At 39.3% G+C, this 15,095-nt stretch overlaps 1 protein-coding gene across 3 annotated transcripts in view; it reads right to left on the bottom strand.

The window, feature by feature from the left end:
• Positions 1–15,095, bottom strand: part of gcl (germ cell-less) — a 36,847-nt gene that overhangs the window by 8,413 nt on the left and 13,339 nt on the right. For all 3 annotated transcript variants that reach the window (XM_070099264.1, XM_070099263.1, XM_053799231.2), the window contains exons 3-8: positions 14,607–14,730; positions 13,636–13,732; positions 11,994–12,145; positions 6,800–6,895; positions 5,000–5,116; positions 4,081–4,171 (exon numbers count right to left, since the gene is read on the bottom strand). In XM_070099264.1, coding sequence (XP_069955365.1) covers positions 4,081–4,171; positions 5,000–5,116; positions 6,800–6,895; positions 11,994–12,145; positions 13,636–13,732; positions 14,607–14,730 — 677 coding nt within the window. The remainder of the gene's footprint in view (positions 1–4,080; positions 4,172–4,999; positions 5,117–6,799; positions 6,896–11,993; positions 12,146–13,635; positions 13,733–14,606; positions 14,731–15,095) is intronic.

Here is a 15,095-nt window from a genome sequence, read left to right as displayed (position 1 = left end):
TATGTGCGGGTTATTTGTGAATTGTGTCTTGCTTTGTATCTTAAATGAACAGTATCAACTGATAAGTCCAGCATTTAAAACATTTATTTTTTTTTTTTTTTATTATCACACCGGCCGATTCCCACCAAGGCAGGGTGGCCCGAAAAAGAAAAACTTTCACCATCATTCACTCCATCACTGTCTTGCCAGAAGGGTGCTTTACACTACAGTTTTTAAACTGCAACATTAACACCCCTCCTTCAGAGTGCAGGCACTGTACTTCCCATCTCCAGGACTCAAGTCCGGCCTGCCGGTTTCCCTGAATCCCTTCATAAATGTTACTTTGCTCACACTCCAACAGCACGTCAAGTATTAAAAACCATTTGTCTCCATTCACTCCTATCAAACACGCTCACGCATGCCTGCTGGAAGTCCAAGCCCCTCGCACACAAAACCTCCTTTACCCCCTCCCTCCAACCTTTCCTAGGCCGACCCCTACCCCGCCTTCCTTCCACTACAGACTGATACACTCTTGAAGTCATTCTGTTTCGCTCCATTCTCTCTACATGTCCGAACCACCTCAACAACCCTTCCTCAGCCCTCTGGACAACAGTTTTGGTAATCCCGCACCTCCTCCTAACTTCCAAACTACGAATTCTCTGCATTATATTCACACCACACATTGCCCTCAGACATGACATCTCCACTGCCTCCAGCCTTCTCCTCGCTGCAACATTCATCACCCACGCTTCACACCCATATAAGAGCGTTGGTAAAACTATACTCTCATACATTCCCCTCTTTGCCTCCAAGGACAAAGTTCTTTGTCTCCACAGACTCCTAAGTGCACCACTCACTCTTTTTCCCTCATCAATTCTATGATTCACCTCATCTTTCATAGACCCATCCGCTGACACGTCCACTCCCAAATATCTGAATACGTTCACCTCCTCCATACTCTCTCCCTCCAATCTGATATTCAATCTTTCATCACCTAATCTTTTTGTTATCCTCATAACCTTACTCTTTCCTGTATTCACCTTTAATTTTCTTCTTTTGCACACCCTACCAAATTCATCCACCAATCTCTGCAACTTCTCTTCAGAATCTCCCAAGAGCACAGTGTCATCAGCAAAGAGCAGCTGTGACAACTCCCACTTTGTGTGTGATTCTTTATCTTTTAACTCCACGCCTCTTGCCGAGACCCTCGCATTTACTTCTCTTACAACCCCATCTATAAATATATTAAACAACCACGGTGACATCACACATCCTTGTCTAAGGCCTACTTTTACTGGGAAAAAATTTCCTTCTTTCCTACATACTCTAACTTGAGCCTCACTATCCTCGTAAAAACTCTTCACTGCTTTCAGTAACCTACCTCCTACACCATACACTTGCAACATCTGCCACATTGCCCCCCTATCCACCCTGTCATACGCCTTTTCCAAATCCATAAATGCCACAAAGACCTCTTTAGCCTTATCTAAATACTGTTCACTTATATGTTTCACTGTAAACACCTGGTCCACACACCCCCTACCTTTCCTAAAGCCTCCTTGTTCATCTGCTATCCTATTCTCCGTCTTACTCTTAATTCTTTCAATTATAACTCTACCATACACTTTACCAGGTACACTCAACAGACTTATCCCCCTATAATTTTTGCACTCTCTTTTATCCCCTTTGCCTTTATACAAAGGAACTATGCATGCTCTCTGCCAATCCCTAGGTACCTTACCCTCTTCCATACATTTATTAAATAATTGCACCAACCACTCCAAAACTATATCCCCACCTGCTTTTAACATTTCTATCTTTATCCCATCAATCCCGGCTGCCTTACCCCCTTTCATTTTACCTACTGCCTCACGAACTTCCCCCACACTCACAACTGGCTCTTCCTCACTCCTACAAGATGTTATTCCTCCTTGCCCTATACACGAAATCACAGCTTCCCTATCTTCATCAACATTTAACAATTCCTCAAAATATTCCTTCCATCTTCCCAATACCTCTAACTCTCCATTTAATAACTCTCCTCTCCTATTTTTAACTGACAAATCCATTTGTTCTCTAGGCTTTCTTAACTTGTTAATCTCACTCCAAAACTTTTTCTTATTTTCAACGAAATTTGTTGATAACATCTCACCCACTCTCTCATTTGCTCTCTTTTTACATTGCTTCACCACTCTCTTAACTTCTCTCTTTTTCTCCATATACTCTTCCCTCCTTGCATCACTTCTACTTTGTAAAAACTTCTCATATGCTAACTTTTTCTCCCTTACTACTCTCTTTACATCATCATTCCACCAATCGCTCCTCTTCCCTCCTGCACCCACTTTCCTGTAACCACAAACTTCTGCTGAACACTCTAACACTACATTTTTAAACCTACCCCATACCTCTTCGACCCCATTGCCTATGCTCTCATTAGCCCATCTATCCTCCAATAGCTGTTTATATCTTACCCTAACTGCCTCCTCTTTTAGTTTATAAACCTTCACCTCTCTCTTCCCTGATGCTTCTATTCTCCTTGTATCCCATCTACCTTTTACTCTCAGTGTAGCTACAACTAGAAAGTGATCTGATATATCTGTGGCCCCTCTATAAACATGTACATCCTGAAGTCTACTCAACAGTCTTTTATCTACCAATACATAATCCAACAAACTACTGTCATTTCGCCCTACATCATATCGTGTATACTTATTTATCCTCTTTTTCTTAAAATATGTATTACCTATAACTAAACCCCTTTCTATACAAAGTTCAATCAAAGGGCTCCCATTATCATTTACACCTGGCACCCCAAACTTACCTACCACACCCTCTCTAAAAGTTTCTCCTACTTTAGCATTCAAGTCCCCTACCACAATTACTCTCTCACTTGGTTCAAAGGCTCCTATACATTCACTTAACATCTCCCAAAATCTCTCTCTCTCCTCTGCATTCCTCTCTTCTCCAGGTGCATACACGCTTATTATGACCCACTTCTCGCATCCAACCTTTACTTTAATCCACATAATTCTTGAATTTACACATTCATATTCTCTTTTCTCCTTCCATAACTGATCATTTAACATTACTGCTACCCCTTCCTTTGCTCTAACTCTCTCAGATACTCCAGATTTAATCCCATTTATTTCCCCCCACTGAAACTCTCCTACCCCCTTCAGCTTTGTTTCGCTTAGGGCCAGGACATCCAACTTCTTTTCATTCATAACATCAGCAATCATCTGTTTCTTGTCATCCGCACTACATCCACGCACATTTAAGCAACCCAGTTTTATAAAGTTTTTCTTCTTCTCTTTTTTAGTAATTGTATACAGGAGAAGGGGTTACTAGCCCATTGCTCCCGGCATTTTAGTCGCCTCATACGACACGCATGGCTTACGGAGGAAAGATTCTTTTCCACTTCCCCATGGACAATAGAAGAAATAAAAAAGAACAAGAGCTATTTAGAAAAAGGAGAAAAACCTAGATGTATGTATATATATATATGCATGTGCGTGTCTGTGAAGTGTGACCAAAGTGTAAGTAGGAGTAGCAAGATATCCCTGTTATCTTAGCGTGTTTATGAGACAGAAAAAGAAACCAGCAATCCTACCATCATGCAAAACAGTTACAGGTTTTTGTTTCACAGTCATCTGGCAGGACGGTAGTACTTCCCTGGGTGGTTGCTGTCTACCAACCTACTACCTACCTTACTAAAAATGGAAGATTTGCAGACAAAAGATGGGTGGCAAACAGCATGGTTAAATATCAAGGTTAAATGAATGATGCATATATAAGGGAACAAAAAATTTAAATGTGACTAAAAAAATTAGGCACTTTTTATTATATATAAATACAACAAAAAGGAACATCATTTCTTTCATACAAGCTCTGCTTTTAGTTTTATTTGGTAACCAATGAGCTGGACTTGAGTCCTGGAGGTGGGAAGTAGAGAGCCTGCACTCTGAAGGAGGGGTGGGGATATTTGCAGTTTGAAGGAGCATCTGAACTGCAGTATCTGCACACCTCTGGCAAGACAGTGATAGAGTGAATGATGGTGAAAGTGTTCCTTTTTTGGGTCACTGCCTCAAGTTGTTTCCTCACCTGTTCGATTTCTGAAGTATTTATGGGCCTCCAAAAATGCCTCTTCATGTGAGCCTTCCCATGAAGGGTTTAGACGTAGAAACACCCAAGCCTAGATGATGAAGCATCATATTAAAAATTAAGTGATCAATAGGTTTTCTTAAAATTATATAAATTCCATTGTTATCATTACTGACACTCGGAAAAGATACAAAACATGTTGAAGCAAAAAGAGAGCTAAGTTAAGTAAAATCTTGTATATAGCATATGCAATATTACCTGTGTTAAAGCAAAGGTAAACAATAATAAAGATAGCAAAAATCCTAATTTTATACTCTTATACAGCACTTGGGACATCCTGTCTGACCAATATCAATCAACTGTCCCAGCATGTTGCAAGCACTTAACATCTCCAATACCAAATGTTTTTTTACTTTTCTCCACATTTCCCTCATCACTAGCACGTTAAGAGACAATACAATAAGTGTCAGGGGCCCAAGACTGTTCAACTGCCTCCCAGCATACATAAGGGGGATTACCAATAGACCCCTGGCTGTCTTCAAGCAGGCACTGGACAAGCACCTAAAGTCGGTACCTGACCAGCCGGGCTGTGGCTCGTACGTTGGATTGCGTGCAGCCAGCAGTAACAGCCTGGTTGATCAGGCTCTGATCCACCAGGAGGCCTGGTCACAGACCGGGCCACGGGGGCATTGACCCCCGGAACTCTCTCCAGGTAAACTGTACACTAACCAAGAATTTGACAACGATACAAGAACACAGGCAATGTTTAATTACACTGTAGCAGAAATCTGATGAGTCAAGACTAAAAATGTTCACATTTTGAATAGGTACACAGGATTTTGCAAAGATTTCAAGCTATTATGAAAGTCAATGTTAACTATATGATGACTACATTTACTGTATTATAGGAATGTCCTACCTTCAACATGACATAAACACTAAATTCTGTCTGCATGACATAAAGATGCGGTGATGACAGTAACTCATAGAGTAAATCTGGTGGTATGTGTCGCAGTGTAGCAGGATGCTCAGTAACCTGTGAGGATAAACATAATGTGTTACTTATTTTTATACACAGCAGAGTATAAAGTGAAAAAATGGTGAAGTGGCTTGGTACTATTACATGACAATGACACAAAAGTGTTATTATAAATTATAATTACTCTAAGAAGAGAAACTTTCATTTTTCTCTTTGGGCCACCCTGCCTTGGTGGGATATGGCCGGTTTGTTGAAAAAAAAAGAAAAAAAATTACTCTAAGGTAATGCAATTAATGAAAGAAAATTATGGCAATAAAGATTAATTAGACAACAGTTCTGGAAGTGGCAAGTGTAGTACCTACACTCTGAAGGATGAGTGAAGATGTAATTCAGAGGGTCATTTAAATTATGTCCATATACTTCTGGTAAGATAGTTAATAAATGAATGATATACCTCTGAAGGGTTTTGAGATTTCCTACTCTTGCAGCCAGGCTTGTTTAGTGCTTACCTGATCAACCAGGATGTTACTGTCAGTGGCTCACTGGCCCATGTATGTATCACAGTCTGGATGATTTGGAACTTGGCAGAGGTACATGTTCAATTTCCTTATGCAGTAGTGGTTTAGAAGCTGTGACACACATGATCTTCCTTCTCTAAATCCATCCTGGTTTGGGATGTGTAAGTTATGCTATTCCATAGAGTTTGTAATTTGATGCCTCATCATTTTTTGATAAGTTCTCTAGTGCTTCCTTAATGCAAAGGAGCTTCTGGGATGGTGAATACTTCCCAAACTAGGAGGCAGATTGATAGATTTAAGATCAACATTAAATACTCTACCATTGTCTCTAGGGTTTACAAGAATTAAGAAGAGAAGGTAACTTTGTAGTAAAGTGTATTAGGTGCCCTAGTAACTACGAAGGATTTTTTTTTGTTAGGTGCTCCAGTAACAATGAAGGAAGTGTTAAGTACTTCAGTAACCATAAAGTTTCTGTCTGTAAAACATTTCAGAAAGTTTTATAACTGTAGCAGAAGTCATCACTTACATTTTGTCCCAATGACAAAACAAAACTTCCCAAAGATGGGATAGCCAACACAGTTTCCAGTTCTCCTTACCTAAAAAAGTTCTATAAACTTTCTCATGGCGCCCTGTTATTTCCCTATTCCTTGTTATGCTTGTATTGTTGTATTCTGCCTTTCAAAGTAGAAAGAGCCTGCTGACATTCAGCAGGAGATAGCCATTGAGTTGAAAAAAGAAATAATTATTATTATACAGTGGACCCCCGCCTTACGATATTATTTCATTCCAGAAGTCTGTTCAGGTGCCGTTACTGACTGAATTTGTTCCCATAAGGAATATTGTGAATTAGATTAGTCTGTTTCAGACCCCCAAAAATACACGTACAAAAGCACTTACAAAAATACACTTACATAATTGGTCGAGTTGGGAGCTGATCGTAATGCGGGGGTCCACTGTATTAGTATTTCTACAAAAGGAAGTAAAAAACAAAGTTAAAGAGTGTTAGCTGCAAGTGGCAAAGCATATTTCAATTTGCTGGGCCGCCACTTACCTTTACACATGACATCATGAAATGTCTGTGACTGGCTTCAAGATTCTATTCTCTAAGCTCAACCTAATGCCAAACTTTCTGATCAATCAAACTGTTTTTGCCAACCACATTATCCTTGTGATTCAAGAAGGTTAAAAATATGTCACTCAGCACTTCTCAGTGTGTTCTCACCTGAGTCAGTAGGTTGTGAAGCAGCCATTGTTTGCAAGCCTTGTCTACTTCCACTACCCCATACCTTCGCGCTGCCTCGTGATACTGCACCACAGTCTGAAACACAAATTAAGAACATCTAATACAGTGGACCCCCACATAGCGAACGCCTTGCATAGCGAACAATCCGCATAGCGAACGCTTTGTTCGCTAAAATTTTGCCCCGCATAGTGGACAAAAACCCGCTCAGCGACCTTCGTCCAAGACGCGTCCAATGTGCGCCCTCAGCCAGCCTCACATGTGCCGCCCGTCCCATTGTTTACCAGCCAGCCTCCGCGGTAACATTCAAGCATACACTCGGAATATTTCGTATTATTACAGTGTTTTCGGTGCTGTTTGTGGAAAATAAGTGACCATGGGCCCCAAGAAAGCTTCTAGTGCCAACCCTACACCTCAAAGGGTAAGAATACCCATTGAAATGAAGAAAGAGATCATTGATAGTATGAAAGTGGAGTACGTATCACCGACCTGGTCAGGTTGTACAAGAAACCAAAATCAACCATCGCTTCTATTGTGGGCAAGAAAACGGCAATCAAGGAAGCTGTTGTTGCCAAAGGTTTAACTGTGTTTTCGAAACAAAGATCGCAAGTGATGGAAGATGTTGAGAGACTCTTATTGGTGTGGATAAATGAAAAACAGCTAGCAGGAGATAGCGTCTCTCAAGCGATCATATGTGAAAAGGCTAGGAAGTTGCATGACGATTTAATTAAAAAAATGCCTGCAACTAGTGATGATGTGAGTGAATTTAAGGCCAGCAAAGGTTGGTTTGAGAGATTTAAGAAGCGTAGTGGCATCCATAGTGTGATACGGCATGGTGAGGCTGCCAGTTCGGACCACAAAGCGGCTGAAAAATATGTGCATGAATTCAAGGAGTACATAGAAACTGAAGGACTGGAACCTGAACAAGTGTTTAATTGTGATGAAACAGGCCTGTTCTGGAAGAAAATGCCAAGCAGGACCTACATTACTCAGGAGGAAAAGGCACTCCCAGGACATAAGCCTATGAAAGACAGGCTTACTTTGTTGATGTGTGCCAATGCTAGTGGTGATTGCAAAGTTAAGCCTTTATTAGTGTATCACTCTGAAACTCCCAGAGCGTTCAGGCAAAAGAATGTCCTCAAGGATAATTTGTGTGTGCTGTGGAGGGCAAACAGTAAGGCATGGGTCACTAGGGAATTTTTCTATAACTGGTTACACCATGCATTTGCCCCCAATGTGAAAGATTACCTAACTGAAAAGAAATTAGACCTTAAGTGCCTCCTGGTGTTAGACAATGCCCCTGGTCATCCTACAGACGTGGCAGAGCGACTTTATGGGGACATGAGCTTCATTAAGGTGAAGTTTTTGCCTCCTAATACCACTCCTCTCCTGCAGCCCATGGACCAGCAGGTCATTTCCAACTTCAAGAAACTGTACACAAAAGCTCTGTTTCAAAAGTGCTTTGAAGTGACCACAGACACTGGATTGACTCTAAAAGAGTTTTGGAAGGATCACTTTAATATCCTCAGTTGTGTAAACCTTATAGGTAAGGCTTGGGAGGGAGTGACTAAGAGAACCTTGAACTCTGCTTGGAAGAAACTGTGGCCAGAATGTGTAGACAAAAGGGATTTTGAAGGGTTTGAGGCTAACCCTGAGAGGAGTAGTATACCAGTTGAGGAATCAATTGTGGAATTGGGGAAGTCCTTGGGGTTGGAGGTTAGTGGGGAGGATGTGGAAGAGTTGGTGGAGGAGGACAATGAAGAACTAACCACTGATGAGCTGATAGATCAACTTCAAGAGCAAGAGGCCAGACCTGGGGAAACTGGTTCAAAGGAGGGGAGAGAGAAATTGAAGGAATTGCCTACTTCAAAGATTAAGGAAATGTGTGCAAAATGGCTTGAAGTGCAAACCTTTTTTGATGAAAATCACCCTCACACAGCTATTGCAAGCCGTGCTGGTGACTGTTACAATGACACTGTTGTGAACCACTTTAGACAAATCATAAAGGAACGAGAGGTACAGGCCACTATGGACAGATATGTTGTGCGAAAGAAGTCCAGTGACTCTGAAGCTGGTCCTAGTGGCATTAAAAGAAGAAGGGAAGTAACCCCAGAAAAGGACTTGCTACCTCAAGTCCTAATGGAAGGGGATTCCCCTTCTAAACACTAACACTCTCCCCTCCTCCCATCCCATCAATCATCACCAGATCTTCAATAAAAGTAAGTGTCATGTAATTGTGCATGCCTTTTTCAGTTTGTGTGTACTAAAATTAACATTTTTTTGTGGTAAAAAAAAATTTTTTTCATACTTTTGGGTGTCTTGCACGGATTAATTTTATTTCCATTATTTCTTATGGGGAAAATTAATTCGCATAGCGAACATTTCGCATAACCACCAGCCCTCTTGCACGGATTAAGTTCGCTATGCGGGGGTCCACTGTACTAATTTATTTTGAAACATGACCTGCCAGAAACTATTTTTCAAGTTAGGTTTCAGCCTCGCTGCAACCCCAGGAATGAGTGTTTTAATTTCAGAAAACTTTAAAATAAACACTTATTATAGGAGTCAGAAAACTCAAAACTGCTTCTGCCTTATTATTTAAGCTACAATATCCAAGGGTCTTCGTCTAGTTTCAAAGCTTTACTCCCGGTTGGTACAGGATGAAGCTATCATTAAGCTTAAACCTCAAAACTTCACACCAAAACATTTTCATACAAAACTGTAAAAAAAGATGGTAGCAGTCTTATGTGGTAACAATGTAAGAGAAGTGAGAATTTATTTCACGCATTATCAGCTTAAATTACCATTTTAACTGTAGGTCAACTCTGCTTGTGTCAATTAAAATAAATAGTCCTTATGAGAGATTGAATAGTGTGGATAAAATAGGCATTATAGGCATTAAATATTAAGAGGTAATTACACTAGGTGCAATTCCCCCAATCTAAATAATGTTAGTACAGTAAGAGGGTTATATTTGATATTGCTTTTCTCTGAATGCTAGAGTGTTGGGGAAAGTATGGGACTAAAAGATAATAAATCTGATATATACTGAGAGTTGTCACAGTTGTTCTTTGCAACTGACACAGTTCTTTTGGGAAAATTTGAAGAGAAGTAGAAAAGTTTGGTGGAGGAATTTGGGAAAGTGTGTAAAAGACAGGAATTAAAAGTGAACACAGAAAAGAGCATAGTGATGATAGAATCAAGTTGTCTAGGCAATGAAAGACTGAATATAAAATTGTATGGAGGGAATATGCAAGAATTGAATGCATTCAGATATTTGGGAGTGGACATGTTGACAAGATAGGTCTCTAAAATATGAAATGAACCATAAAATAGACAAGGGTAAAAAAATGCAGATGCTGTGTTGAGACATCTGTGGAAAGAAAGATATTTACTTATGGAGACATGAGGGGCAATGAACCAGAGTATAGTGGTACCAACACTTTTGTATTCATATGAGGCATGGACTTCAAAGGGTGCAATGAAAAGGAGGCAGGAAGGAGTGGAGATGTCATTTGTGAGAGCAATGTGAGGTGTAAATATTATGCAGAGAATTCAGGGCTGAGGTAGGTTGGGTATTTAGAGAGGCTGAAACAGAATAGGGTGGTTAAGAAGGGGCATATAAATGCAGAGGGGAATGGGTCTTCCCAGAAAGAGTTGGAAGGAGGGGGTAAAAGGTTTAGAGTGCTAGGGACTTGAACATCCAACAGGCTTGTGTGAGCTAAATAAGACAAGTTACCGAATGTGTAGATTAAAGAGAAAACAAGGTAAGGGGGTCCTCCTCTTAGTGTTCAAATGAAAGGCACAAAGCCCTATTGTACTACAAAACTGTGTGAGAAGGAAGGAGCCTCCGTAACACTGTATGTTTATTGCTGTAAGGTTTCAAAATTTTAAAATGTGCAATTAAGTTTCATAATACACTGTGTAAGGTTGAGTGGTGAGCATGTGTCAGCTGATCAAGTTGCTGTGGAAAGTTTTTCTGCTGATTTGTTCAAATTATTTCTGAAAATGATTACAGTCTCCTCCAAGTATTTAATGCTGATGATCCAGGGCTATCTTGGAAGTGTATGTCATCAAGAACATACATTAGCAAGCAAGAAAAAAGTGCAGCAAATGCAACAGGTAATTTCAAGTGCAAGTCTAAGCTAATTTATCTTGCAGAGAATCTCCATGCTTTAAATAGTCAAGACAAATCTACTTGCCTGTTATTGGGCAGACTAACAAGGAAATATGGATGACAATGGTCCTGTTTGTTGATTAATTCAAGCATTATTTTATTCCTGTAGTCAAAGAGGAACTTGGTCAAAAAAATTTGCACTTAAAAGTTCCCAGTCATCCTAAAATCTTAGGGTCTGTGGACCCAATTGTAAAGATAGTGTATTTATGACCCAATATAAGATCTCTGATACAGCCTCTACACTGAGGAGTTATTAAGACATTTAAGTGACATTACTCAAGCAAGGTGATGGAAAAACTTGTTGCAGGCAATTTCACTGCTTCTCACTGAGCTGCACTTCACAGCAATGGGGTACATGAAAACTTCTGTTTTAAAGTCCTGTGAAAACTGTACAAAAAATAACATTTACTACCACTTTAATATTTTCTAATTTTTATGTAAATACAGTGGTACCCCAAGTTTTGTACAGCTACCAACTCGAACAATTATGTAAGTGTATTATTGTAAGTGCTTTTGTAAGTGTATTTTTGGGGGTCTGAAATGGACTAATCTAATTTACATTATTCCTTATGGGAACAAATTCGTTTGGTAATGGCACTTGAACAGCCTTCTGGAACGAATTATGTACAAAACTCATGGTACCACTGTATATACATATGGGCGCCAAATACCCCTGTGCTGCTACTGCCTGTGAAAAAAAAAGTGTTGGCACTGTTACTGATTCATTTCCATTTTTGTATACATTGAAAAAGTCTTTCCTTTCAGAGACTCCTTAACAATCGTACAATTTTTTTCCTTCATCTATGGTGTGCTTTAATTTATCCTTCCTGGATTTATTAATACATGTATAATTATGTAAAAGCCTCAATGTACCTGGAACATTGTATACAGTGTCCTTGTGGATCAAAAAATTATGTAGTACTGGCCTTGTCAGACACTAACAGGTTGATGATAAGTCTCTTACAACTACTGTAAATTGTTAAAAGGTTGTTAGTGCACCTGTAAGTTGATAGTCTCAAGCATGATGCAGGTGCATTGGTCAATGAGTGGATCCATCTGCAAAAGTAGGGAGGTAGCCAGGAGAGGGATAACTTGAGCAGCTTCTACCTCGATGTCGTCCTTGTAGAACTGACCCAGTGCCAGGTGAAGTGCTGTCACACAAATAATCATAGTGAAAATATGAACTATACATTTCCTGAACAGACTGATGAAGTGATAAAGTAGTAATGGAGGAATACAAGAAATATGTTGTGTAATTATTTTGAGTACTATTAATACATAATGTAGTATTCTTGAAGAATAAATTACAATGCCATGGCTGGAACAATTCAAAACTCACCCATTATTTGGAAATGACATTGTAGAAGATATTATGGTGCATCCTGGCTCATTATCAGGTTGTGATATAATAATGGTCCAGGATGTACTGAGACTTTGTATAAAGTTTTATTTACAAATTGTGGATTTTTGGTCAATGTATGTTGAATAGATTTAGGCTTTTGTATGAATGATGATCTATAGTTACAATCATGTACAATTATGCTTTATACTATAATTTTCTAGACAGTAAGGCTCAGGATTAAAAAAAAGCTCAGTCTAGTTTAAGTAGAGCAAATACAACACATTCTTAAGCTGGGGCCTCCATATGTATTGAGATCTATCTCACTCCCATAGATCTTTACTTCAGTCATTCACACCCACTTCCTCAGTACAGTCTTCTTTCTTTCAACACACCAGCCATATCCCACCGAGGCGGGGTGGCCCAAAAGGAAAAACAAAAATTTCTCCTTTTACATTTAGTAATATAGACAGAAGAGGTTACTAGCCCCTTGCTCCCGGCATTTTAGTCGCCTCTTACAACACACATGGCTTACGGAGGAAGAATTCTGTTCCACTTCCCCATGGAGATAAGAGGAAATAAACAAGAATAAGAACTAGAAAGAAAATAGAAGAAAACCCAGAGGGGTGTGTATATATGTGCTTGTACATGTATGTGTAGTGTGACCTAAGTGTAAGTAGAAGTAGCAAGACATACCTGAAATCTTGCATGTTCATGAGACAGAAAAAAGGACACCAGCAATCCTACCATCATGTAAAACAATTACAGGCTTTCGTTTTACACTCACTTGGCAGGACGGTAGTACCTCCCTGGGCAGTTGCTGTCCACCAACCTACTACCTATGTCTACTTTGATCCATTCTCTCTAAATGACCAAACCACCTCAACAACCCCTCTTCAGCCCTCTGACTAATACTTTTATTAACTCCACACCCCCTCTTAATTTCCACACACCGAATGCTCTGCATAATATTTACACCACACATTGCCCTTAGACAGGACATTTCCACTGCCTCCAGCAGCCTCCTCTCTGCAGCATTTACAACCCAAGCTTCACACCCATATAAGTGTTGGTACCACAGGTATGTAAACAAAAAAAAACGACTTGTATATAGGATTCGCTACTATACGTGATGATACGTTCCAAGACCTACCTACCTACTAGCCATGGCAGGTCTTGGGACGTATCACTGCAGATACAAGGGGACTACTGTGTACTTATAAGGCCTCTACTAAAAAACAAAGCAACTGTGCAAGATGATATCAATGTGACACTCTTATCCCATGTGCCACTTCCACTTACCATCAATGTTGATGTTATCATCAAGAATCTCAATTGTTATCTGAGATTGGTTTGTCTCTGTCCAGTTACCAGAGAACATGCTACCAAAATATGGGCTCTGTGGAGATTTAAAGAACACTATTAGCAGTGATAGTCTTTTCTAACTATTTGCCTGGGAAGTTGTAAAACAGAAAAATAAAGAAAATTTTTAATACAAATAAAAAATAAATATAAAGAGACAGGATAAGGGAGGTAATAGGCCTCCAGTTGGTATACAACACTGCTCCCAATGTGACACCTATAGCTCCACTACTGCCCCTGTGTACCTTTTAGGACTCATGTACTGGCACAGCTGGTATATGTCTTACCAACATCCTTGTAGGGGGTACAACAGAGGTAGTGGAACTCCATCCAGTATGAAAGGATTTTTGGTACAATAGGGGGGTACAAGGTACTTTGGTCATTTGAATGTAAATTTTATTTATTTAGCATTAAAATCATAGGGGTCACATAGCACCTGGAGAATGGGAGGAATTCAGGTTTGATTCAAGGTAAGGTTAAATCCAGTTTCTTAAATCAAAATACCCTCATAGGCATCTAAAGTAGGAAAAAAATGTACACAATCTTAAAGCATACTATGAGTCATTTACTGAAACTTAATTTAATAAATGGTACTACCAAGAAGTTCTAATATGTAAAAGTGCTTAATCACGAGCACCAACAATGGGTGCAAAATAATACACAAAATGCATGAAGGCAATAAGCATACAGCTGTATTACACAACATACATTATACGGACAAATGTATAAATAAGACAAGTGTAATGTTAGCAAAATTTTATTTTGATGTACGTATGTCATTGAGCGGGAGATATATTAGTCATTAGATTAATAAAGTTCCTCGTGAGTAAAACTTCTCCAAATAAAAAATCATCAATAAAGAAAATACTGTGCATTATTTTAGGAAGGCAATGTATGTATGTATCACTAACCTGGCAGAGATATACCTTGTGTAGATTCCACTCGTGTCCAAGAGCCACAACACTCACGTCTGATGATCGTCCATCTTCAAACAATGTCTTGTATATATACTTCGAGGTGGAATTTAACTTTCGTCTAAAATAAAAAGTTACATGTACAATGGAAGAGTAATAAAAAAGATAAAGTAAACAACTGGGGTACAACATATATATTCGACACAAAAATCCTTAGCAGCAAAATGGAATATGGCCTCTCCTCACTTAACGACAGAGTTATCTTCCTGAGACCTCATCGGTAAATGAATTCGTCACTAAGTGAGGAGCATACTATAATGGTAGTGGGTTTGTGTCAACCATCTTTGATATTGTTTTGATGTCACCTTTGCACCATTTATAACATTTCTGGTAAATTTTTAAGTGTTTATACAGTAGTGTACTGTATACTGCAATAAACAGAATAGAGGAAATCAGTTCTAATATACATTATTTAGGTATGCATAC

This window comes from Cherax quadricarinatus, chromosome 66, assembly GCF_038502225.1.
Source record: "Cherax quadricarinatus isolate ZL_2023a chromosome 66, ASM3850222v1, whole genome shotgun sequence".
Lineage (NCBI taxonomy): Eukaryota > Metazoa > Arthropoda > Malacostraca > Decapoda > Parastacidae > Cherax > Cherax quadricarinatus.
Note: the sequence above shows the minus strand (reverse complement) of the source record. Positions and strands in the feature narration are given on the sequence as shown.